The 26034-nt window shown below is 44.2% G+C and overlaps 1 protein-coding gene across 2 annotated transcripts in view; it reads left to right on the top strand.

Annotated features, from left to right (window-relative positions):
- The first annotated feature begins 2467 nt into the window (after window positions 1-2467).
- The window catches only part of SESN3 (sestrin 3), a 44481-nt gene continuing 20914 nt past the window's right edge, over window positions 2468-26034 (top strand). For both annotated transcript variants that reach the window (XM_082043317.1, XM_082043318.1), the window contains exon 1: window positions 2468-2703. In XM_082043317.1, the coding sequence (XP_081899443.1) occupies window positions 2605-2703 (99 nt within the window). In that variant the 5' untranslated portion in view covers window positions 2468-2604. The remainder of the gene's footprint in view (window positions 2704-26034) is intronic.

The raw sequence follows: 26034 nt of genomic DNA on the forward strand, positions 1-26034 counted from the left end.
CAATTAAACACTTTCAAAGTTTATGCTTCTCCTGACATTTCTCAGATACCAAAGTACTGAAAGGCAAGACTGTACCACGAAGGTACTCAAGTGCTTATGGTTTGAGTAAGGGTTAGTCAATCAAATACTTCAAGCAACTGGGCATACATGTCCAGCCCCCTTTCACATGAAGTTTGTGGCAGAAGAGACTAGATACCAAGTTTCCCAAATTTTAAACTTCCATACAAGTCAGCCTAACTTTCACACTCAGCTAATGGAAAACTTCTCTGTTTCCAGTGAGATTTGCTAAAGGTTGGAAGTTGTCACTCAAGGTGGGAATAATTTCAGTGGAGAGAAATGGGACACAACCACATTTCTGAGGATGTCCCAACATGTGTACTTGCCACTGTGGAAATAAATGAATGGATGCTATTATTGAAATCTGAATATTTGCCGATGGTCCAATTTTAAATATTAAGAGTATCTCAATCTAAATAATTTTCTTACCCGTGTTTCAGACTTGCCCGCTACCACCCTTGCCAATGGATTTCAGTTTTGAACCAGGCACTTTGACAGCAACTGATTCAAAGCGATCTTACCCGAGCTGAAGAGTCAACTCTCCAACGCTTGTGGCTATAATAACTCTAAACCTCTTCTGTTTGCTTTAAAACTTCTCATTTCAGATAACATTATCATGGAGTTCAGCAACAAACAAAAAAAATCTGTATCATTCATGTTGCTTGCTTACATTTTAGCATTGCATTCAGATTAGATGATAGAACTAAGCTGTTTGGCTTTCCTTTGTCACTTCAGTTGTAATAGCACCACGCTCTACTATGTGGGATGCAGACACGGCACAGCAAGTACCTGCACTACAGCAAATGTTTTCTCATGTTGAGATGTCATTTGTGCTATACTGCTTGGAAAAAAAAAAAATAGAAGTTTTGTATGGCTGCCTGTGATTGCAGCATTTGGATATGTTCCACAAGGACTGGACCAGCAATAGCAGAGTCCGCAGTGAGCCCATCTGCTGCAGGCAGCTCTGCCTCAGGAGGAGATCCCTTTGGAAACAGATGGAGGAGGATGTTGCTGTAGATGCGGTTTTACTCACAGTGGTGAAGTCTGATCTGAGAAACTTCTCAGTAGTTCTCAAAGACAGTCAGATCTAGGTTCAATTAAGTCTCCTTTAAGAGATGTAAATTACTAATTGCATTGTGCCCTTTTTAGGCAGCCAGTTGACTAAATTATGCAATGCCTCATTTTGCAAAAATAGAAAGTATTCCCAGGCAAAGCAGACCGTAGTTCTCAAGCAGCTGATTTACAATTGTTTTGCCAGGAGAAACCTTGAAAACAATGTATGTAACACCCCTAATCTTTTTGGAAATTTCCTAGGGTTATGGCATACTGTTTCCATAAGAAAATCAAGTCCTTCTATATCATCATCTTTCAAACTAGGAATTATACAAGGCTCGACATTTAATAAGCAAACTTTTCTTGATATTGGTGGGACTACTCACATTAAAGCCCATATATGCATATTTAAAAGCTAAAGAGCAAACAAACAAGGAAAACGGCAGCGATGCTATGATGTAAAAAAGAGGTTTATACCCCAGCTATCCCAGGCTGCAGATTAGAGATTTGTTTCTATCCTAATTACACACTCCACCTCCGTGCATTAGCATGGAGCCTAAAAAACCTGACTCATCACTTCTAACAATCCCGGCGACCCGAGGCAAACACACCCGCTCGCATGCGCACTCCGAGCGCTCCCCACTTCCCCCGGAGCGAGCGCCCGGTCCCGCCCGCCCAGCGGCACAGCGGGGCTGTCCTGCCGGGCAGAGCGCGGTTCACCCCCGCACAGGCAGCCCCCGCCCTGGACGCCTTCGGCCGGCAGCAGCGAGTGCCCTCCCCGCGATGAACCGACCCGCGGCTCTGGGGAGGGGACACCCGGGAGGAAGGTCTGGCCCCAAGGCCGGCAGCCAGGCGGGGCTCATCACACCCGTGATCCCTCGCCCTGCTCTGCGCCCCCAAGCCCGGGCCCGTGAGGACCATCCTGGCGGGGAGCGCCCCCGACCAGGGCCGGGGGACCGGTCGGAGCGGCTCGGGAGACCCGAGACCCCGCGGCCCGGCCACCCCGCTCACTCCCAGCCCGACGGGCCGCGACCCCCGCTCCGGGGGCGGGGCCTCTCGAGCCTCGTTTGCATAGCGCCCGTTGAGACACCCTATTGGCTAGGAGAAGGCACGCGCCGGAGCACCGGCCCCGCCCCTCTCCCGAACGCTGCCCGGAGACGCGGCCGGCCCCGCCCCTCCGCGGCATTGGCCACGCCTCTTTCCCCGCCCCCTCTCGCAGGCTGCCTGGAGATGGGAGCCGGCGAACGCTCTGCCCATTGGTCGGCGGCCGGCGGCCTCCGGGATTGGCGGGGCGCGGCGGCGCTGGGCGGGGCGGCCCGCGCGGATTGGCGGAGCGCGCAGGGGTGTGCGCGGGGGGCAGCGGCCCGGCGCGGGTGCTGGGGCCGCGGCTGGAGGATGGGGGCGGCCGGCGGCGCGGGCTGCTGAGCGGCGCGGAGCCTCCCTGCCGCCTCCCCCCGGCCCGGCCCGCCCGGCCAGCGCCGCGCTCCCGCCAGCATGAACCGGCTCGGCTCCGGCACCGTGGGCAGCGCCACCGCCGCCTCTGCCGCCGGCCAGTACCGGGTGTGCGGCAATTGCCGGAAGGTGCCGAGACAGGTACCGGGGGGGGTCCCGCTGTGAGGCGGGCGCAGCCGAGGGGGCTGCGGGAACGGTGAGGTAGAGACTTGGTGCGGGGCTTCGGGGAGCGGGGTGGTGGGGCAGAGACTGCGGGGGGGCAGTGGCCGTAGGGTGGCATTGGGGTGGGGGGGGATCTGGACCGGGGGGTTGGCGCTTTGGGGCACCCGGAGCGGTGCGGGGGTGCGGATGGGCCGTGCGGGAGGTGAGTGCCTTGGGGAGCGGGCAGCGGAGGTGGGCAGGGTGGGGGAGGCGACCCCAGGTGTGCCCGGCGTACAGAGGGGTGCCAGGTCTGCACCCTCATCTCCTTCCCCGCCCGGGACAGCTGTCACTTGTCCTTAGGCTGCCCCCCCCGAGGGTTTGGGGGGCACCTGGCCTCCCCGGTGCTGTGGGGGGACTGACCTGGGGGCCCAGCGGTACTTGAAAAGTTTATTCACGTATCTCGCTGGCAAAATCCATCCCCGCGATCTCCGTCAAGCCCTTACGTGGGGACATTCGAAATCAGAGCTTTGCATGTTAAAAACCACCAGAAAAGCCCCTGTCCCCCCCAGTCCTCTAGACCCCGTCCCCACAGCTTTCAGCAGCTCCCTGGGTGCCCCAGGAGCCCGGAGACCCCGCACCCCCTGCTCCCCACATCTGCTCTGTGGGGAGCGCTCGCTGAGGTGCTTTTTGTTTGTCCAGTGCAAATGAATTAAAATTGCTGAGCTGTGCAAACGCGCCCAGTCCGAGCGCCCAAGATGAAGGCGATGCTGGTTTTGGTTATATTTTAATTCAGTCTCTCCGGATACATTTTGCACCAGGTTGGTTCTTGCAAGTGCTGAGAAAGCCTGTAAGTCAATGAGCTCAAATATTTGCGCTCTTTGTCCAAAAACTGTTTTTCTTCCTCTGTGGGTCAGGCCAAGTGCCAATCAAAGTTGTTTTTCAAGCCTCTCTTCCCTGCAGTAGGACTGCTTTTTTCTTTCTTCTTTTTTTTTTTTTTCTTTTAAGGGTTTGGTTTTTGGAAAGGAGGTGTGTGTTTAGGGGAGGGGGGAGGAGAAACGTTCACAGTCGGTCAGAGAAGCAGATCTTAAAAATCATGTTTCTTGAATATTTTAATGGAAACAAAATCTTATTAAATGTGCATGCTTGGTATGTGCAGTTATTTTTTCCATAAACTCTTGGATCATATTACAGTTGATACTTGGTGCTCAGCTCTTAGCTCAGCTTGCAAGAAATGTAATGGATCAGAGAAGCGCACATCAGCAGAGTCTCATTCTTAACCATTTCTTTGCAGGATCAAATCCCCTCTTGGCTTTAGCTTGCTGCTGTTACTGCTTTAAGAAAAACAAGTACTTAAAAGAGAGAAGTTCTGTGGATTTAAAGCCTGAAGCAGCTTCAGACTTGACATATGTCTAAAGACATACAAATTAACCGATGCCAAATATGTCTGTGGAGAAAGCAGGGAGGGAGCTTGCTTTGTTCTGCCAAATGATCAAAATGTTTTGTTGACAAATAAAGTGGTGCTTGGCAGAGCTTGTAGATCTAAAATTAAATGTAAATTATTTTATTTTTTTGAAGCCAGAGCCTCATCCTGCTGGGTAGGACCTTTTTGTATACCTCTTTAAAGATCACTGTATACCACTTAAGATCACTGGGGGGTGGGGAGGGGGCTAGATGCTACTTTTCCTGGTAACAGGAAACTTGCAGGATTGGATTGTTTTTTTTAATTTCATTTTTGTTTTGTTTTTTAAGTAATTTAGGGAGGATGATGGTAAAACGTAGGTGCTCGGTTGGGTCTGTTGAGGAAGGTGGCTCAGCACTGTCCTGCTTTGTGGTCATCTCAACTACCTTTGTTGCAAAATTGGAGGAAGAAAAAAGCAACCCAGCAACAGCTGGTGAAACCTTCTTGAAATATCAGTGTTTGTGCTTGCAGTGGTTGTACTAGGACATCATTGCATCTGTGTTTTAGGCTAGACAACAAACATAGAAGTACAAAGCTTTTGACTACATCTGTGCTTATTTAGAAGTTGGTATAATAAAATCACTGTAAATTTTAACCTTTTGCGCTTTATTGGCAAGCACGCAAGTAGAAAACAGGAAAAAAGAAAAAAAAGCCTTGGTGGAAGTGAGATGCAAATTTGACCTATGTCTCAATGTAATAATCTTCAGATAAGTGCTGCCTGATCTGTTCTTTTGATGGTGGTGGTGGTTTTTCTAATGCTCACGTGATAATATAGTGGAAAAATGATTGGCCTTAAAACATATTGAATCTCTTCTGCCCTCCTCAGTCTTAAGTTGTTATTTGAAGGCACTCGAATGCTCGCAGTTGAGGTCGTGCTGTTGCCACGATGATAAGGGGCCAAGCAAGCTTTCTACTGGGTGGCCTATAAGGAAATTTGAAATAGTCTACCAGGTTTTGTGTTTTTGTGGGTGAAAGGAAGTTTCTCTTTCAACAGGCAAAGAGGAGAAGCTAGATGCAGTGCTTGAGGTTCCAGCTAATTTCAAATCAATCAAAGTTATGTTTTATCATGGAAAGTTCTGTTAAACTTGCTAAGGATCCATGGGTTTAAATTTGCCTATGAGGAAGTTTTTCCATATTAAAAAGGTACAATTTCCGGTTGAGTTTATTGTTACTCGATACTTTAAATAACCAGATCTACTTGCAGAACAATTGTTGCTAATCAGAAGGGCTTATAGAGTCATAGAAATGACATCTACATCGTTACTTGATGTAGAAAAAAAATGACAACTGGAAGTAGGTGATGCTGGTTTGGATTTGGCGAGTCAGCTTGTCGAGCAGACAACCAAGACTAATGCTTTGACTCAGCTTAAAATAAAAGGAAGAATGAGCAAAACGAGATGAGCAGCTCTGGTTCGTGGGATTGATGGGCAGGCTTTGTCACAGAACTGTGGCGTATCAGTATGGAAACGTGCTTAAAATGGCCCATGAGTGCTGAAGCCAAGTGTTTCCTAGAGGTGTTGCTGTTGCAGGATCCAGGGCAGGCCCTGGGCAGGGATGCTCAGCAGTAGAAGTCTGGAGCCTGATGGAAACCCAGGGTTCTCCTGCCTAAACAAAATCAAGAGCCTAAGCGAGCAAGAAGAGAATAGATAGGAAGGGCTCAGTGTTTCTTTGGACAAATAGCTGCTTTGGGAAGGCTTTTAGGAATAAACAAAGAGTCTTCAGGGGATGGAAAAATCCTGATCTGTCAGGAAATGTAGGAGCAGGGAGAATTTGCCAACTGTTCAAGCTTAGTTGCAAATTGCAAAGCATGTGAAGTAAAAGGTTCTTTTGCATGTACATACAAGTCTGTATGATAGAAAAGAAAATGAACATAAATGCGGTTCCAGGATTAAATATTTGTTTTGTGTTAGATTTCAGTGAGGGAGATACAAGGGCAATGGCAAAAGAGGTGCTGGAGGTGTGCCGTTTATAAGCATCCATCATTGTTGGCACACTGGAAGTGAACCCAGCTTATCTGAGCCTCCTGGCTTAAGCCAGACTCTTTGCTGGAGTCCTGGATAAAGTTATAGGTAAAGGTATAGGAAATCTGGGATCTGCTCCTGGTTTTCATAGACCTCCCCAATCAGGGTGATCCTGTCAGAGGGAAATACATGTGCCATCAACATGATAGGCATAATTTTCAGTGCTCCTCATTTCCCCCCCCCCATGCCAGTCTCCTCCTTCAGTACAAATCTCAATATTATGCAAGTTACCAAAGCAAATTTTGACAGAAAAGCATACAGATATATGAAAAAAAAAATGTATGACATGATACCACCAAAAGTAGGTCACGCTAGACTAATGTTGTAGTCTTCCGTTGATGAGACATCTGCTAGAGAGTCCTCTTCTGCAAGCTTTAGATGGACTAAAACTAGGCTTCATTCATTAAACATCTGAAATAACGTCAAACATTGAATTCCTTGCTGCACTAGCAAGTCAGCTCAAATTAAACCTTGGGGTTTACTAACACAAAATGTTCTAAATTCTCAAAAGTTCAAGTGGGTTTGGAAAGTATTTGGGAAAACATAACAAAAAAATTGAACGAGACCTGTAAATAGCAATAGCAACACTTTCTAGTACAGTTTTTGTATGCTTTCCTGGATGTTACATGTCTGCTTTTGCCCCCTGGCAGCGATGGGTTAGTGGGCAATAGGGACCTTCCCGTCAGTGACAGAGCAGGGGCTGGGGAGTGGGGATGGTGCTGGGGCCGTGCTGGAAGGAGAAGGCACTGGGCTGAGAGGAGACTGCCCGCGGGTTTTCAAGGGATCCTTTTGAAACTAATCCGGTTTAACACTGTCCCCAGTCGCGATGTGAGACCCTTTCTAAAAGACAGACGCCCGGCAGAAGTGGTAAATGTTGTCGGTCCAAGGAAATTGCAGAATATTTCATAGAAAGCTGGGAGACCTTGAGTGCTGGCATGGAGTTGGGATGAAATCCGGTGGTACGAAATATAAGTTACAGGTTTGGCTGTGTGTCACTCATAACTTTTTTAATAAGAGCGGCTTCTTTGAAGGAGAAGGGAGAAGGATGTCGGTGTGCAGGAGGAGCAGCAGCTTTGTGTCACCTGCAGGGCAATGTCCCTGGGGAGGAGGGACCCAAATTAAACAGGCGCAGATGTGACCTGGTTGGGTGCTGGGAGGCACAGAGTCCTGACTTTGCAGAAGGAAACTAAGAGTTTGCTTTTTCTAATCCAGCAGAAACAAAGGTTGAGAGGGGATATGATCTGTGCCTATAAGTACATCTGATGGTAAGAAACAGTGAGGAGAAATTAGCTCAGGCACAGATGGATGTAAAATGGGCGTAAATGCATTTAGGATGGAAAATTAAACTATCCAGAGGTGTGAGGTGCTGGAAGAATTTGTTCTAGGTCTGGTATTGTCAAAAAAAGCACCTACTTCTAAGACAGAAAAGTGTGTGATCATCATTAAATGATGTGGTGCTTACAATAGCTCCAGCCTAGACTCAAGGAGCTGAGGTCATATCCAAACTTTCATTCATTTTATTGTTCTCTGTGGGTGAGTAAGAAAGTAGCCCAAAAGTGAACTAAAAAAAGTCTAATGTCAGGTCTCATAAGCCTGTGTAAGCTAAAATATGTGTCACCATGAGTCATGGAGCTGCATGGAGATTCTATTACCTGTTCTGTAGGAATCAAGAGGCCTTTCAAGGACATCTTGACTATTTTGAGGAAAGTCAACCTGTTTCAATCAGTTCTAGACACAAACAAATGAAAGTTGCTACGCTTTTGCTTGGGAAACACCCCAGTTTTCCACACTGCAGCGTCTTTGTCGTTGGGTTACATAGTGTAGTTGGCTTTGGAAACCTGCCTAAAAAACCTGAGTGTCACAGAGAATCTTATTTTGTAAAATCAAATCATGTCGTCCATAGTTCAACCATTCTTAATAATAGTCATGTCCTGCTGTAGTTGTCCTAATTTACAGTTGCCTAAATGGCTTTCAATCTCTCAAGCTCCTTTTCTAAAGGAGTTCCCAAAGCGATTTGCAAACTCCAGCATGAAAACCTAGCTCTTTTTTTATCGGCTCTAATTTTAGCAACTTTCTGTTGTGTAAAACATGGTATTTGTGTCTTCCAGTCCCCTGGAGCGCTGCCGCGGCGAAACCAGCTCGGGTCACTCCTCCATTAATCCTGCGAGCACAGCTAGGCCGAGAAGATGGGCCTTTGAAGGTCGGAAATGTAAAGCTATAAACCAAGAGCAACAAACCCAACCTTTTAGGCCAGTTAAGATTGTCAGCAGCAGGCCCCTCACCCTCATCATTTGTTTTTGTTTTCTGGAAAAAATTTTGGTTGAAACAACTTACAGAACAAGATTCTTTCCTGTGAAATAAAGTGAGTGAAAATCCAGAGATGACCGTTTCGCTCCTTCTCCACCCATATGGGTCTTGCAGTAATTGGTATCCTTTCAGAGCCTGACCCTTTTAGATAATTATTCTCCTACCCCCCTGTGGTAATTATTGGCTTCATTGCCTGGAATGGGAGAGCACTTCTGCCTTAAAACCTAGTGTAAAAACATCTTCCTTGTACCTTTCTAGTCTTATGTGCTGAAAATGAGAAGGCAGAACTATTAGATTTTCATTAGACGTGTAATGAGAGTGGCGTGAATGAACCTCTGGTGAAGGACGCTGTTTTGCAATGAACACCTGTAAGAGGTGGCCTCGTAGCAACCACACTCATTTAGAATAGTCACACAACCAAAAAAACAGTCTTCCTTGAATTACAGGGAGGGAGTGGACGCAGGGAAGGAAAGTGAGGAGGAAGATTTTCTTCAAAAGAAACTCTGAGGTTTGGTGCTGGGAGCGGGTTAGCCAAGCGTGGAGGTTGTCTGCTGTGAAGACTTAGTGCTGCTGGTAGGAGGGGTGCGTTGCATTAGCCAAATCACAGGCTGTGGTTTGGAGATGTGGACTCTGTGAGCATTTGCTTTAAATTTATGCGTATTACTTAATTAGTGCTTCAGATTTCACATCTCTTTAAATGGCGGTGTTTTGAAACCTGGAAAAAATAATATGGTTTGTTAAGGATCCTTGTGTTTTCCTTTCTCCCATGTTGGCAAGGGAGATGTTAATACTTGTTTGGTTCTTTATTTGAACCTTTTTTCCTGGCTAGGGGGATTTGAGCAAGAGAGAATAGTGGTATAATTCTCTGGCTTTGTGTAACGAAGGGAGCTGGTCTGGAGATTTTATCATCAGATTTCCATTTCCAGGACTGCAGAATAAGAAGGAATTGCAAGCATAGTTTGCTTGGCCAGGCTGAATATTGGCTTTTGTCTAACTGGGTCAGGATAGACTGGGGGGAAAAGGGGCGTTTTCAGTAGAAAAGAAATGCAAATTGTCAGGAGTGAGACCTCAGTTAATGAGAAATTGCACATCATCAGCTTTGGAAGAACCTGTATCGAAATAATCTATCCAGTTGAATTTCTCTGTTCTTTGCAGGTATTTGTACGCAGAGCTCCTTCCCCATGTTGTCTGTGCACTTGAGGTAGAATCTATAGGGAACGTGATGCTGATGACTCAAATACCTTGTGAAATTCCATTATAGGGACACAGTTTATTTTCTGCTGTTTCTCTATCAGCCAGTCAGTCCATTGAATAGGTTGAGGATAGTTCAAGAAGTTTTATAGGGTTCTCCATGTGCCATCCAGGACTAACTAGTGTTACTGATGATAGGGGAGGCCGAGATCAAGGGGTATTAATTTTAAATGTCTCTCTTAACCACTAGTTTGAAATTTTTATTATAGGATGCTGCTTGTATATCAGACATTGGATAACCATCGGTTGGGGCAAAATACTGTTGTAGATGATAGTTAATATTGCGTGTTTAAGGTCCTGAGAAACTATTTTGTTCTTAGCATAGACCATTTCAGCCATTGATTTATTCAAATATCTTAATTTTCACCTCTTATTTAAATTGAAAGCAAGATGTTTTGACGCACAGGCTTTTTTCATCTAGGACATAGTCTTTGTTACAATTGGAGAATTAAGTTAGGGAGAGGCTGAACAGGGTGTAAGTGATGGTGCTCAGGGTAAGAGATGGAAGTCAGCGCTTTTAATCTAGAGAGGTGTCTTACATCTTTCCTGAACGTCCCTGGTTACCTGAATTAGAGTGAGATAAATAAACAGATACAACTTCCTGATTAAACACCTGTTTGTTTTTTTTTTTCTTGTGAATGGCTCTCTCATGTTTCTTTCAACGTAAGCATCTTGTTTTCTTAGACGGGCAATGGATTTCTAATGGATTCTGAGCTCAGCACCCAGCTTAGTGAACTTGGTAGCAGCGTGAGGCTCCCTGCAGTCCCTCAGGGGATCGGCTGGGAAAAACAATATGGAAAGGAATATGAAGTATTCCTGGCTTCGTGTGTTGTGAGTAGGCTAAAACTGAAGGGATAACCCTGCATCACACAAGATGTATGTTCCTCGTGGACTTGCTTATATTGTGTGGGCTGTGTGTGGATCACCCTTTGGGTTGTGGTTTAAGTCTTCCAGCGTACAGAAGTGTTAGGTTAACGTGTATGAAAGCCAGGAGAAATTGCATTCTTGAGAATTATGTAGAACCGTAGGTCTCTATTATCCCTTCAAGCGCAGAAAACATTTGGAAGAAAAGAGGTGACTTTGAAATGAGGCCTTCATCTATTCAGAATGAGCAATAAATGCATAAATACAATCAGTAAGATTCAATTGCTGCACTTCAGAATCAAAATGCATAATTGTCTATCTGTTTTAAAGTGTATTAAATTTAAACTCAGTTTTGATATTAAAGTAGAGAGAATTGTGGATTCTTTAAGAATCAGCTGATACTTCAAAGGATTAATTAAGTTCTTCCTTTGAAGGGAGGAATGTTTGCGAGGATGACTCCTCACTTAATGTTTTCACACACAAAATGTGACTTGTAGGTTACCTGGGAGTTAACAATTTGTGGTTCTGAGCAATTCCACATAACCTCAGTAAAACAGAGTTATGTTGATGATAACAAAGAAGTACTAGCTGTCTTGGTGTAAGCCGTTTTTGAAGCAATACAGAGCTGCTTACTCAAAATCATCTTTTATCTGTTTCTGGGCTGTTTGTTACTGCATTGGATTTGCTCTGGCTGATACCAACAAAACAACTGAAAGCCAGCATATGTTCTCTCTTCTGTATGAATTGTGCAGTTAAAAATCATTTAATAAGACAGTATCTTAACAGCATTGAACCTGATTTAATAGCATGTGCTTGTAAATATGTTTAATATCTCTTGCTTTAGCATGTGGTGAAGGGAATATAGTTACTTTATTGGCTAAATGTATCTGGAGGGGTTTTGGCCATATGGTTCTAAATCTGTTTTATTGTAATTATCCCTATTAACTACAAAAATAAAAAATATTCCCTCCAAGTTGATTGACATTCTTCTCAGTAAAGCACCCTCATTGCTGATTAGAAGTGTGGAAATAGTAATTTGTTCTAGCATTTAGAAATTTGATTAGACCTCTAATGAAATGGAGCGCCTACACGCTGTCTAAATATTCTACCTGATGCCAGTTGGATCTCATCCACTGTGGAAGAACACTTGAAATGTTGCTTTACTACAATTTGTTTTGTGTCTTCGATGTCAGCTGTGCTGCCTGCATGCAAATAGCCGCTGGCTGCTCTGCAGGCAGCGTGAACCCTGACCCTCCTGGAAACCCGCATCAGGATTTGATTATTCTGCTGAGAGCTCATTGCCTCACTGCAATAACTGGCTTAGAGTTAGAGAATTAAGGCAAGTGTTAATGTGGAAGGATCCGTACTACTAGCTCTGTAAGCTGGGCTTTAGAGTGGCTGTGTACATACGTTATACATCGTATGATGTGTGTATGAGGTAGAAGCAGGCTGGTAAAGTTTGCAAGTTGTCACTGTTCTTGTATAGTAATGAATTGATAACAACACACTGTAAATGAAAATTTAAAGCACTGCGTTTCTCTCCCCGTTATGAGCTGGCTTGTTCTGTTGCTTCCAAAGGCTGATTGAAACACCTATTGGGTGCCATGGCAGACGTTCTAGCACACATTTTAATTCCTCTTAAACTCAGTTTCAGCAGTTTTTGCTCAAGAGCACTACTGCTAGAAAACTCTGAATCAGGACTCTTTGTTACTGTCCTGCAGTGGAAACTTCCCGTCCCCAGTGGCAGGAAACACATTAAAATAACACTTCAGGTGCGGGGTGTTCGTTAGTCAACAGTTCATTTTGACCGGTTAGCTTCTCCCTCCGAAATACAGAAGATATGCTCTAATGCATCTGAACTAGAATCAGGTATATCCTTTGGTCTTCTTCCTTGTATTTTTATTTTAATTCTGGTTCTCCACAATATTTAATATTTTTACATTTTGCAGCCTCCACATTTAAACTAACACAGCGGAAGTCTTGAACCAGAAGAACTCCAATTATTTTATGCTGTATTAGTGCTTCAAGAGACTTCAGATTTTGGTTTTCATCTTCTATTCCTTCCAGAAAACCCAAAGAGTTTAAGTACATTATTAGTTTAAGTTTTGCGTTACTGGGAGATTGGAGGAGGCGGTAACATCAGGGATCATGCTGGTAGAACCTGCTCTGAGATAAGTGACTTTTATTCCAGCAATTGAAAACTTCTTGTCTCACCTCAATGCTGCTGCTTCACAAGTAGTTGGAAGAAAAGGTGCGTTGGTTGAAAAGGTCAACTGTAGTGTAATTAAAGGCTGAAATTAGAGGCTGAAGGAGCTTGCAGCCGGTCTTATAGTCCTTCAGGGGACATGGAGCTTGGTGCTTGTTAGACCCGAGCAGAGGATGAGTAAAGAGTGAGCAGTCTGCACCAAGGGGGGTTTTCTGGAGCCGTCTGTTGTGCACGGCTTAAGAAAGCAAAATGGGAATGGAGGTGGAAGGAAGGTCTCCCTCCACATCCCTGCTCTTTAGGTCACTTACGCAAAAGGTATTAGATAAAGCTGTAGTTACTTGACCTATTTATCCAACAGAAACCTGCAGTACAGGCAGAAGCAGTTTGACTCTGCAGTGCTGTTGCTGCTTTGTATGGGACGCTCCTGCGGGTTAAGCTGTGCCTCACAAATACTCCCAGGCAGCATCCAGACATCCGACAGGAGTAATTTGTCATGTTTGAGACTCTAGGTCTGTGGCATTGGTTCTTCTTTCTCAGAACAGCTGGAATACCTGTTGCCTGGTCTAACTTGTCTGTACAGAGCTAAGCTGGGTGCAGATAAAGGCTGTGAATGTGTCTCTTAGGAGCTGGGTTTACTGATGCAAAGATCTGAGTTTGGGTTTGGTGGCTTCAATCAGAAAAAGGGCAAGTAGGCTGGAATGCAATGGAGGGTCTCCTTAGGCAATGCATGTTATTGACTCTTCCATAGCTACAGAAGTATTTATTGAGGCAGGATGTAAAATAAGGGGGTTTATTATTTCTGTAGGACTTCCTGGAGATTTTTTGTAGAGTCATTAAGTCACTGCAATGTAGTAAAAGTCCTGTTAGTAGTAAGTGGAGGCAGTAATCTGTGGACACAGCAGAGCCTGTCAGCTGAGGTTGGAGGTAAATCTGAAATTCTACCTATCTGCTGGCCTGGACAGCTGAAGAGAGCAGGAATAGCTGATCTGTCTCTGGATATGTCTCTGTATTTACATGCAATAAATCTTCTGTAAATTACAAGTCTTTGTTTTTGGAAATAGCATCTCTTTTTAAGCTGTGTCAGGGAAATACATTTGTATCTTAGGTCTTCGCTGCCACCAGCTCAGCCACGTTAAGTCAGTGTGTTTTGGAGATGGCATCTCAGTAATGACTCACTTTGATAAGATGTAGCTTAAGATGTAAAATGTTCTTTAAAAAAAAAGAAGAAGAAGAAAGAGGAATAAACTGCCTGGCTGCAAGGATTGTTATGGTTGTTCCAGCAAGTCAACAGCTTTTGAATGTGCTTCTGAGATGAAGCTTCTCCTCTGTTGGTCTCTTGTGCAAACCTCTCGCAGACTAATCAAACATAAACCAGTGGCATGTCATCTACTTGCTCCTTGTAAAACAGTCTCCAACCTTTGCAAACAAGACTCCTTGGAGAAATAATTTACTCTAATTGGTGACTATTTTGGGATTTCCAATCAGGGGAAGAATCAGAAGGGCTCACCTGTGGTTTTTCATCTGTGACCCTAGCACCTAGAAGATTTCTCTGAATTTCTTTCAAGGAGACTGTGTAAGAAAACTTATTTCAGTAAACTCAGAGGCACAGTGTAGATGCCACCTCCCTCTGAAAAATACTTACAAGTCAACTAATCAAAAAAGACTTAAACTTCTGGCTTAGACAGCAAGGCGCTTGCTTTTGGAAATTGTACCTTTAGGCTAGATGTTGAGCGTGTTAGAGAGATTTTGTTTTTCATCTGGCACGTTCTTTCTGTGTGAGTCATCAACCAAAGAAAGATGGCAAAAAAGTGCCTCTCTTAAAGCAGGAGGACACTGCTCCTTTTGGGAGGGGACTAAAGCTTTCCAGGCTGTGAGAACAGCATCAGCGTTCCTTACCTTGTCTGAGCTGTGACAAGGATGCTCAGTGGTCATCAGCCGTACATGAGCATTCATCTGAGAAACTTGTGCCAACGTGGCTTCTCATTTTTTTAAAAAGCTTTTGAATGGATCAACTTTTAAAATTTTGAGGAACATCAGCCACAAGTTCTGTTTGCTGTGAACTGGGAACCTTGCATCAGCTTCATGTTCTAATAATTTTTTGTTGGCTTGAATTTAGAATGTGAACAGCTTAACTAAAGTTCTTCATGGTGAGGCAGCACAGCCAGCGTCTGCTTGTGTTCTTCCAGGTAGATACCATCAATCTAAACAAACATCCTCTGCCTATCAAGTGAGTAGGGAAGGTTCATATTTATATTATCTTCATGTTTTAACTCTTATGGGTTTTTTCTTCACCTTTTTTAGATCTTAACTGAGGTAACTGCTGATGACACGCATTTAGCAAAGGGGAAGAAATAACATCTGCTTCCTAAAAACAGTCTTAGTAAATAATGTAGTCAAGATTATGAAGCAAATTATATGATACTGCTTGTGTTGAACAGTGTAGGAATGTGCTCACCTGGGCAATAAAGAATGATATAATGCGGGCTGCGTCTTTTAGACTGGATTAGAATGATGCTTGTTTCTACAACAGTCCAGCTTAGCTAAAATGTCTCTTTGGGTGATTACAGTTCCTATCAATATTAGAAAATATGTTTCATTTTTAATGGCATTTATAGAATAAATAGTATTCTTTATCCAGTCTGCTGCAGATATACAGTATAACAGCATTAGCGTGGGTGTAGCGGATCAGATCAAAACTCAGTGTCTCTGACAGTGGCCAAGGGAAGGTGTCCAAGGAAGAGGACACAAAATGGAGCAGGTTCATCGTGACGCTTCCTCGGAACTGTCTCCCAGCCTCCAACTATTTGCAATTTGAAAACGTCCTGTGCTGGAGGTGGTCTCTCCATATTTAATAACCGTTCTTGCATTTCTTTTCCATGAGCTTGGAAGATTCACTTTTAAACACATGCCAGCTTCAGGTGTCTGCAGCATCTTACAGCAAGGATTTCCACAGCTTAGTTGCACATTGTGGGAAGGGTGGAAGGGTTAAGTACCTCTGCTTGAGCTTGTCACCTGCTGGTCAGTTCCTAATCCTTTTATTGGAAGTGGTAAAAGTGCACTATGCATGGACTGTGACAGCCGGGAGGCAATTGATTAAAATATCTTGACATGCTCATGACAGCAAGCTCAGCAGTTCAGTGCCGCTTTCCAAGACTCAAGCTACTGTGTTGCGCAATTCTATGTGAAAAAGATGGCAGAAAGCAATCTGGGGGGACTCCAGTACTGAGCTGAGCACATTTCCCTCTTTTACCTGGGTGAGAGGATTCATTTTTCTGAATTTTGGCAAGTTATTTCCATGACTCTTAAGATCCTGCACACAGATTTAAAATAACTGTTACGATAATTTTGTACATGGGGTGTGTGGGGAAAGCAGTTTAGAAAAGCATGCTTCTGCCATCTGTGTGATTGTCCTATGTCTCAGAATACAATTTGGTTTTATGTGGTACCTGGTAGGTGAAAGGTGCTTGGGAGAATGTTGCTGAAGCAGCATATTCTGGGACACTATTTACTCAATAGTAGTTTTTATGAAGCTGAAAAGATTCCAAGGACAGGGGCTTATCAAGTGGGGGTGTTGGCAGGGACATGTGGTGAGTTTGTTTCTGGAACGTGGGGCTTCTGTGGTTTTACCTTTTCCTTGAGATGCAGCGAAGAAGCACTCCCTGTGATACACTGCAGCCAGCAAGAGCTCCTGTGCAACAGTGTGCTGCACTTCTGCTAAATTCAAACTTTCCACTTAACCACCCAGCTTCAGTGGTTTTCACCATTGGTCTGAACAGGGGAGCAGGCAGAGGGCATCGCCCACTGCATTTTTAGAGAATATCTACAAGAATCATAGAATCGTTTCAGTTGGAGGAGACCCTCATCGAGGGATAAGAATTATCGATTCCAACCATAACTCTGGCACTAAACCGTGTCCCTAAGAACCTCATCTATACACCATTTAAACACCTCCAGTGATGGTGACTCCACCACTTCCCTGGGCAGCCTGTTCCCTAAGAACCTCATCTATACACCATTTAAACACCTTCAGTGATGGTGACTCCACCACTTCCCTGGGCAGCCTGTTCCAATGCCTGACAACCTTTTCTGTGAAGAGTCTTTTCCTAATAGCCAATCTAAACCTCCCCTGGCACAACTTGAGGCCATTTCCTCTCGTACAATCACTTGTTACTCAGGAGAAGAGACCAACCCCCTCCATGCTACAACCTCCTTTCAGGTAGTTGTAGACAGTGATAAGGTCTCCCCTCAGCCTCCTGTTCTCCAGGCTGAACAGCCCCAGTTCCTTCAGCTGCTCCTCATCACACTTGTGCTCCAGACCCCTCACCAGACTCGTCGCCTCCTCTGCACTCTCTCCAGTACCTCAGTGTCTCTCTTATGATGAGGGACCCAAAAATGAACACAGGATTCAAGGTGCAGCCTCACCAGTGCCAAGTATGGGGGATGATCAGTTCTCTAGTCCTGCTGGCCACACCATTCCTGATACAAGCCAGGAGTGAGAGCTGTAAACAGACAGTAGCTACAGGCATGTGCTACATGATAAAATATTTGGTGACAAGTGGTGGAAGCGCCTGGGAAGCAGGACTATATGGTCACAGAATCATAGCTACAGGTCAAACAGCTTTTCGTTTTGGAAAGATCTCAACATTTGCCTTGAGTTAAACTCTATGGTGGATTTTCACACTTGGTGAGTAAAGATATTTCAGTGTTTGGTAGCTAGAAAACATGTCGTGTTTGACAAGAGTAATGAACATTGCTTGACTAACACCTCAGCCAGCAAAATACCTTGTGTGGCCAGGAGACCAGTGCAGCCGTGTTGGTTCTGATAGCCTATAGGGCAAGTATTAATAGCTGAAGCTGGCAAGGAAACAATTTTAGCGAGCCGGTGCGGAGGTCAGAGCCCAGCTTCCTCCCCTGTGATGCTAATCAGAGGAGGGTATTATTATTTTTTCCATTACAGCGCAGAGGTAAGACTCTATACTTGCTGTGAGCAGATCTCTTTATGATGCTATTCCATCTGAACTGTTTAGCTTCATCATTTCAACTGAAAACTCATGAGTGGCTGAATTAACATTTGTCTGGTTTCTCAAGCAGGTTGTGCAGTTGAGCTCCACATGCCCTCCTCACTTAGAAACTGTTAATCAAAAACTTCTTTAAAACTGCTCTTAACCAAAGACTTCTGTAAAACTAGCTTTAAATATTTCTAGAAGAGTTGCAGTTGCTCTAGTGACTTCGGTGCAGGCATAACCTTAAGAGTCTCACCCTCGGTAAAAGTCTAAATCATGATGTTTGAAGGCACACTGTGCGTGAATGGTGTCTCTCTGTGCTCTTCGTCACAACGAATGTGACAGCAGTGCCGAAGAGGAGAGGTGAGAGAGGACAGCTTTGCCAGTCCCTGGTTAAACAATTCTCCCAGTCTGCTTTTATAGTAGCCTGCAGTTCAGTGCATCTTTCTTCCTATAAACCCTGGGTGTGGTGTCTGCTGGAATACTCTGGCACTTGAGGATGTTCCAGCATGAATTGCAGTGGAGTCCATTCAAAGTTTTCTATAAAATATATTGTTGGAGTACTTTGCTGTATACTGCTCTTATATTAATCTAATATTTTGAACATTTAGTATCTTTGAAATACTTTTTCAAAAAAAACAAACCCCAAACTAAGCCACTTTCTTCACAGTAGAAGAATTCCATTATGCATTTACAGTATGGATGAATACCATTCAATTTTGCTTGCTTACAAGGCATGTATTTTCAGACAATACTCCTATTAAAAATTTGGTAGACCATTCTTGGGAGGCAGTTCTGCCAGAAATAGATGACAGATTTGCATAACCCTAGGGGTCTGTCTTTTTTTTAAATATCCACCAGTTATGCCGCTGCGATTGGCAGCATGCCCAATGAATCAAATGTGTGTGCATTTATGAACTGAAGCATTTAACTATTCAATTACTGTATTGTAAAGAGGCTGTGCTATCAGTAGTTAATTTAGGTGTTAATTCAGGCCTGTCAAAGCAGCTGCTGTTCTATCTGTGCTTTCTATCAAACCTGTGTTCTACCTGCCGGCGGTGGTTTGCTGTGTGGATCGCGTGGGGAAGCCGATACGGTCTCTCCGTGGGAGGACAGAGACCACACGCATGTCCACGGCTGCTGCCCATGCCCAGGCTGAGCACATGGGCAGCGCAAAGCCAGCTGGCAGCGCCAAGCCAGGCTTGGTTAGTCGGGCTGTGCTCAGGCAGGACCGAGCAGCCTCTGCCTGGCAAAGGTGGATTAAAGGACGCGCTGTGTTGCTTCGGAGACTCGTCATTAGCAAGCAGCAGTGCTGGCCTGGCTGGTGATGAGGCACATTAACTCAATGCAGTTTTGCCAATTTAGTGACTAAAGGCTGCGTTCCCCAAATGAGACAATATTGGTCTGTCTCAGTATGTCAGACTTGGACTAAATCTGAAGGTGGAAGCGGGCCAAGGCACAGATAAAACAAGTCCCAGCTTAAACCACTGAAGTTTTGCGCTGTAACTTTTGCCCTTGATATCTGATGCTCCTGAAACATAGAAAGTGCTCTTCTGCCGTGCTCGTAGGATTTTGAGTCATCTTGGTGATCACAAGATCTTCGGTCCTGAGGGCATTTCTTGGGGAGCATAAAGACTCCAGTGTTACTGCTGGGTGTGCAGGGAGGGAAGGAGGCGAGCTTCTCCATGGACTGGTGAGTGGGAACCCTTGTTCCTCTGGTGGTTTTTGTTTTGTTTTGTTCTGTTTTGTTTGTTTGTTGGTTGGTTGGTTTGGGGTTTTTGTCTTTTTTAAAATTTTGGCTTGTGTTGTTTTGTTTTTGTTTCTTTGTTGTTTTTTTGTTTTGGTTTGGTTTTTTTCTATATTTTGGATGCTGACATAGACCAGAAGACCCTTTGTTGTCTGTTGGTAGGAAGTGTCTTGTGTAGCTTCAGACCATTATTTTTGACCTGATTTACCATAGATTCCTCTTAGTCCATGGAGGAAAACCAAGCCTTTCCATGGCACAATTGATGTCATTCTGAACTAGACATGATCTTTCTTTTTCAGTTGTAACAAAGGTCCGACTGGCTGACTCTGATTTGGGTGTCTGTGTTTGATCAGTTGACTTTCAGCCTTGTTATCTAATAAGGATTGGGACATGGCTAAGAACTCAGATTTTTAAGTTTGGCTTAAATGAGATGAAAGTGAATCTCTAGCAACAAGGAAGTAGAGGTGGCCATTTGTCTCTCATCCTTTTAATTTTTTTAATAATCAATGTTTAGGTTTGGCTGCTGGCGTCTTCAGTTGAATAAAGCTTCTCATGAAGATCTTTACAGGTGTGTTTTTGATGTATTCAGGTCTATTCTGACAAAAATGCAAAACACAGTTCAACTTCTTAACTAAAGAGGTGTTTAGCAGCACACCCCTCAGGCTGACATTTCACTTGCAGCCCTTGCCCGTCTGCTCCCAGTTGCAGTTGGAGTTTTGGTTAATAGCTGGAAACAACTTTGAAATTATCCACAGGATAGGGAGAGTGATGCGACACACGTAGGACTGGAAGAGGATGTAGGATTTCTTTATGAAAAGAAGGAAATAGGCCTTTCTGTCAGTAACTGCACGTTCGCCTCTGGGTTCTTCTCCCTTGGGTTGGGAGCACTGGATCTTTCAAAGATCAAGGAACCGCTGTTGGACTTATGGTGCCTGGCCATCCATCTTGGCTTGGGTAGAAATTGCTGCCCTTTGGTTTCTAATTAGTGTGGATTGTGTTCCTAATAGCTGGTGCAGGGATGGGAACTGGGGGTAGGCTTCCTTTTATTGTGTGAAATGCTAAAGGGCTGTAACTTGTTACCAAAGCAAAAGCTCCCCATCAATTGTGCTGCCCTGGCTCTCTTCCCAGCTCCTTGCACCACTTCATCAGCTCTGAGGCACAAAGATGCCAAATTCTTAATGTTAAAAGTGACTGGTTTAAGTATTTTGAAATGCTGTTCCATAAAAAAGATTTCCTACTGTTGGACTTCCTCAGCTAATTTTCATCTTTATCGCTTAGTTTGCAGGTTTGGAACTGCACAGTCTGTTAAGAGGAAGAAACTATTGCAAAATCACTTGAAATACCCCTAACAAATGACTGTAGGCTAAGACTTTTACTTTGTGAACTCTAATGTTTTGACATGGTTTGTTCTGAACATCTCTTTTAGTGCTTCTGGAGATAAGTCCTGGGTTTAATTATAGGAACGGGTCAGTTGTAAAGAGGAGTGCACTGTCAGCAAATAAAGTCTTGTGCATCATTCCAGTTATTCCTCTTCACATTTTGTCATTTGTCTTTTCTTTCTCTTCGGAAATTGTTTTGAAAAACAGGACACCAAGGCTTACCCTTCCAACGTGTACCCAAATTTTTGAAGTTGCAACACAAACTTAGTTTGAGATGAATTTTAGGTACCTTCTGAAGCTATAAAGGTCCTGATTTTATTACATGAGATGTCATTAACAGGTGTTTTTTTTTTTAATTTAAAAATGATGCATCAATAAATGTTTGTCAATAAATTTCAAGATTTCACAGCTTTGATTAATATACTTTATTTGTTCTTGTCAATCAGAACCTCCCAGGAGTACTGACATGTGAAGGCCAGTAAACTGTGTCTTTGGTTTTCTGTTTAGTCAGCAAGACTGTGTAGCTTTAAGTATTATATTGATCTTCTTTAAATGTATGAAAACTATTAAAGGTTCCACCTAAAACGGAATGCATGTGTCCTAAACTTCTGCCACATTGCTAAGCTGCTCTTCCTCTGACAATGTTAGGTGGATAAATTAAAAGGCAACTTGACATACGTAGAAATAAAAAAAATCCCTCCTGCATCCTAAGGGTTTGAATATTAATAGAAGCTAAAACACAATCGTAGCTGTTCAGGTAACTTTTGTTTTTGATTTTTTTTTCATGGTCCCTAGACAGAATGAGCAGAGGGTTCAGCATCAGTGTTAGTGAAACCCAGAGCACTTGACTTTGATCAGAGAAAGAGGATTTGGACCTTGCTCCACGATCCAAGAACCAAAAGTGGAAATATGCTCAGTGAGCAATAGTGAGGGTAGAAGAAACCAGTTTGTACATAGGCTTTTAACCAGCAGCAGCAAATAATACCGCTTATGGCATATGAACTAAAATACACGGCATTCATGTCTGTCCGACTGAAAACCAAAAGTGGACTCTGTGGCATCAAGTCCATGAGATTAAACTGGTGTATTTTGGTTTTTAAGAACTGTAAGATGAATCTGAGACTGGGACAAAATCAATCCGTTCTGTGAGACTCAGCCCCAGACAGGGAGCCCTAAACCCAGTTCTCCACTCCCACCCAGGTGTCTCAGTGACAGACTTGACTCAGATTATTGTCACAGATGATAATGTGTATTATAAATAAGTAAACCACTGAATTTAAATGGGAAGGATCCTTAGAAATACTAGATGGTAGCAAAATTGCTTGTAGATTTTAGTATACGAAAAGGTGTAATAAATGAGAAATACATACTCATCGCCTTCCCCACCCCCCAAAAAAAACCTTGATTAGGAAAAAGAGTTTGTTTCTCAGGAGAAGCTAATTTTGGGATGCCCTTAGGCTTTATATTAGGTCTAGTGCTGTTTATTATCTTGATGCCTTTATAGTGGTGGCAGTTTTTGTTGGAGTGGAGGCTCTGAGCCCCTTTGCGAGCGTTTCCCAGCTGCTTGCACGGCCCTGCAAGTTCACAGGCACACGAGTGGCAGCATTGCCACAGCTTGCAAAATTCCCTCTACAGGTGCAAAATGTTTCTTCCCAGTGATTTCCCCCCCACGCCCCAGTTGCAGCATGACCACCTTGATGTCGAGTTCAGCATGAATGAGCTTTTATGCACCACATGCGTGAGAAGCCCCCATACCACTTGATTCTCACCTGTGCTTTCCGTGTTTCTGGGTATTCAAAAGTCCTTCCTAAACCAGCTGTTGGATCAGCCCCACCAGCCAGCAGCACCGTTCTCAAATAAAACTTGCTAAAAATAACTGCTTTTTAAAGCCTGAGGACGTGGTGACTCATGTGATAGCGAAGAGGAAGAAAGGTTATTTCTTTTGCTTTAGGCTTTGGGAAGAAAGAGGCTGTGCTGACCCAGCCCGGCCAGGCTCCCGCTTGGGCTTCACAGCCGTGTTGCCATCTGGGATCTGGCTCTGGGATCCCTTCCCTTGCCACGGCAGCTATTTGGGATGCAGGTGCCATACGTCCCAGTGCCCGCGGCCTCTCGGCTTTGCAGGGAATGTGCGTGGTCACTGCCACAACTGAAAATAAACCTGTGAGACGGCAAGTCACAGCATTTAGCGCTGGGGGAGTTTGGGCAGAACTCACCTAAGGATGAAGGCATTTCTTGCAAATTATAGGTGTGCAAATGGGAAATGGTTCCACTCCATCCTGTTAAAATTCCTGATATTTAGCTCACAACACCATCCAAGTGCAGCTCAAGGAGGGAAAGCAAGTCACAGAAAAGACTTGCTCAGAGCTGATTTTTCCTGAAGTCCTGCAGCAGCTCTCTGTGCTCTGCACAGGTCTCATTCTGCTCACTCCACAATGTGCTGCTGCAAAACCTGCATCTGGGCTCTGCCTTGCAGTGGCCCCTCTCCCCATAGCCTGCTCAAGCTCAGTTTTCTCTGCTTATCTTTGAACTTCTTCATCATCTTTTTCCTTCCAAAGAAGCGCCCCCCAAAAAGGCACTAGTCTTGATGTAAATGGAATCGGTTGCACACCTTTTAAGATAACTTATTCATACTCAGACGATGTGTTTCTGGAGGAACGTGAAGCAGAATATGGTATATGTGCATACAGCATTTTAGTTGCTGAGCATCCTGTTTCTTGCTTCAGCCACTTAGCAGAAGAATCCAATTTCAAATTAGATATTTGGGACCTTGTCTGCCTTAGCGGTAGCCAGTGTAACCAGCAAAGACTAGTGGGACAAGAAATCAAACCCGCTTTCTTGGGAAACAAGAACCTTTACAAGAACTTTAGCCATAAAGTTCTTGTAACACATGTGCAGTGTTACTTTCTAATTCCCATGCAGGACTTTTCATGTTTGGGTTCTTGGGTAGACCTTAAATCACTGTTCCAGATAAAGTGTGCCCAGGAGCAGTGGTTCTGTACAGCTTAACAAAGCCAACGTTCTCTTTCTTAATGCTTGTAAACTTCCCATGTTTTTATTAATAGCATCCTGAGAACTTGTGCAACCAGATGATATTTGCTCCTTTTCTTCTGACAAGCTTGTTTGAACCAATTTTAATAAAATAAAAGCTTTGGCATGAGGGAAAAATAATGTTGTGTATTGATGGAAGGGAAGAGTATACACTTGTAATACAGAAAAATAACAGCTTCCTGAAAGCATGTCATGATTAGACTCAGCACCTTGAATTATCATGTTTGGGGTTTCGTTTTTTTGTTCTTGTTTGGTTGTTTGTTTTTTTCCAGGCTTATGTTTTGTAGAACTGCCACTGCCTAAAAGGAGCCGGGTTTTGTCCTTTTGGTAGTATATTTAACGCACCGCATTTTTCAAGTCTGACTATCTCCTTGGCTTTCTGTCATCATTCGCAGGGATCAGTTGTAGATACTTGCCTGCGCTTTGTCCAACCAAGTGCTGTTTCCTCCACTCCTCAGCAGTAACTTACCTGCAGGGTCAGAGGAGTAACGGGAGTCACACTGAACAGGGAAACGGGAACAGAGCCCATATAGGCTAGAAGCAGCATATATGCCTTTTTTTCCCCCTGGTCTGGCCTCGAGGACCAGCTTTGTGGAGCCTGAAGAAGCAGGACACAGGTCAGCGAGCACAGTGAGCAGTGGTTCAGCTCTGGTGCAGAACTGAGCTCCAGCCGAGCTGACCGTCCAAGTTGTCTCGCTCGCACAAGCTGTTTCCTCTGGATTCTTCATTATGAAGTGAAGGGTTAAACTCTAATATCCAGATAACCTTCATCAATCAAATAAAATGCAACCTGAATAGTAATTTTGGAAAGCTTTTCTTTTTTTAAACGTTGGCAGGAGTGACTGGCTGCTCGCAGAATTTAAAGCTATGTTAGAAAACATCTTCCTGTGCCTTGTGTAGCTGTGTGAGGAAGGGGCTGCATACACAGATACCCGGTCTCTCTGTACCCTTTCTTCTTACTTTAGAATGAATACACATAATTCATAAGAAGTATTTTAGGGGATTTTGGGGCTGTGGCAGCAGGCAGGGGTTATGGTGAGTTGTCTCCTGGCTGCTGGGCCTCGCACAGTAGATGCATCTTATTTCTGCATCTTTTAGCAGCTCATTATTCCAAAGTCACAAATCTAATTGTCCTGCGAGAGTTTGCTTTGGAACATCTTTCCTGAATAATCACTGCTGATTTCTGCATGTTTTTTCATAATCTAATTTAGAAAGGACAGGATGTTTTTAAGGAGCGGGACAATAGTTACACAGCTCCAGTGGCTTCATTTTCCTGTGTGGAAATCGGTGGCATGCTCCTCCTGGGACCAGTGCTGCCGTTCGTGTTACGCTTCAGCCCCCTGGTAGAGGTATTTAAGGGTCATTTGTTATGGAAACATCAGACTTTAGGGGCATAAAATATTTAGTATGCAAATACCACTCTGCCGTTGATGGGTAACTTTTTAAGACTCACCAGTGCTGTGGTGCAGTTGGGGACTGGAGAAAGTGTGCAGCCATGGTTTCCAGACAGATGGAATATAACCATGAAGAGGGAAAGAAGGATATACAAGAAGCATTGGCTTTGAGTTACTGCAAGGGAAATTCAGGCTAGACATCAGGAAAACTTTGAGTCTGCAGAGACGGAGGGATCTCCAGGAAGGTCTTCAAGAGGAGGTTGGACCAGTGTTGGCCAGGAGTGCTGGTCCTGCCCCTGGTGAACCAGCGGAGGAGCCTCCCCAGGTCCCTTTCAGCAGCAGCCATGCTGTGAAAGCCTCCGCAGGTTATCCTAGTTCAGTTTCTTAACTCAATCAAGAAAGCCCTCTGGCTCTTGTTAGGCTGTCAGCCTGTTCTGTACTAAATATATCATCCTCAAAGAGCGTTTCATGACTTCTAGCTGGGGTTTGCACAGCAAGGCTTGTGCCGTGTGTGGGTTCTCCTCCAGGCTTGGCAGCTGAGCAGGGCAGCTGTTTTATCAGGTTTCTAGAACGAGTCTTTAACTGGGTCTTGATGGTTTGTGTGGAGGGGGTGGCCATCCTTTTCATGCAAGTATTTGGCACACAAAGTGCT

This window comes from Streptopelia decaocto, assembly GCF_964273445.1.
Source record: "Streptopelia decaocto genome assembly, chromosome: 1".
Classification (NCBI taxonomy): domain Eukaryota; kingdom Metazoa; phylum Chordata; class Aves; order Columbiformes; family Columbidae; genus Streptopelia; species Streptopelia decaocto.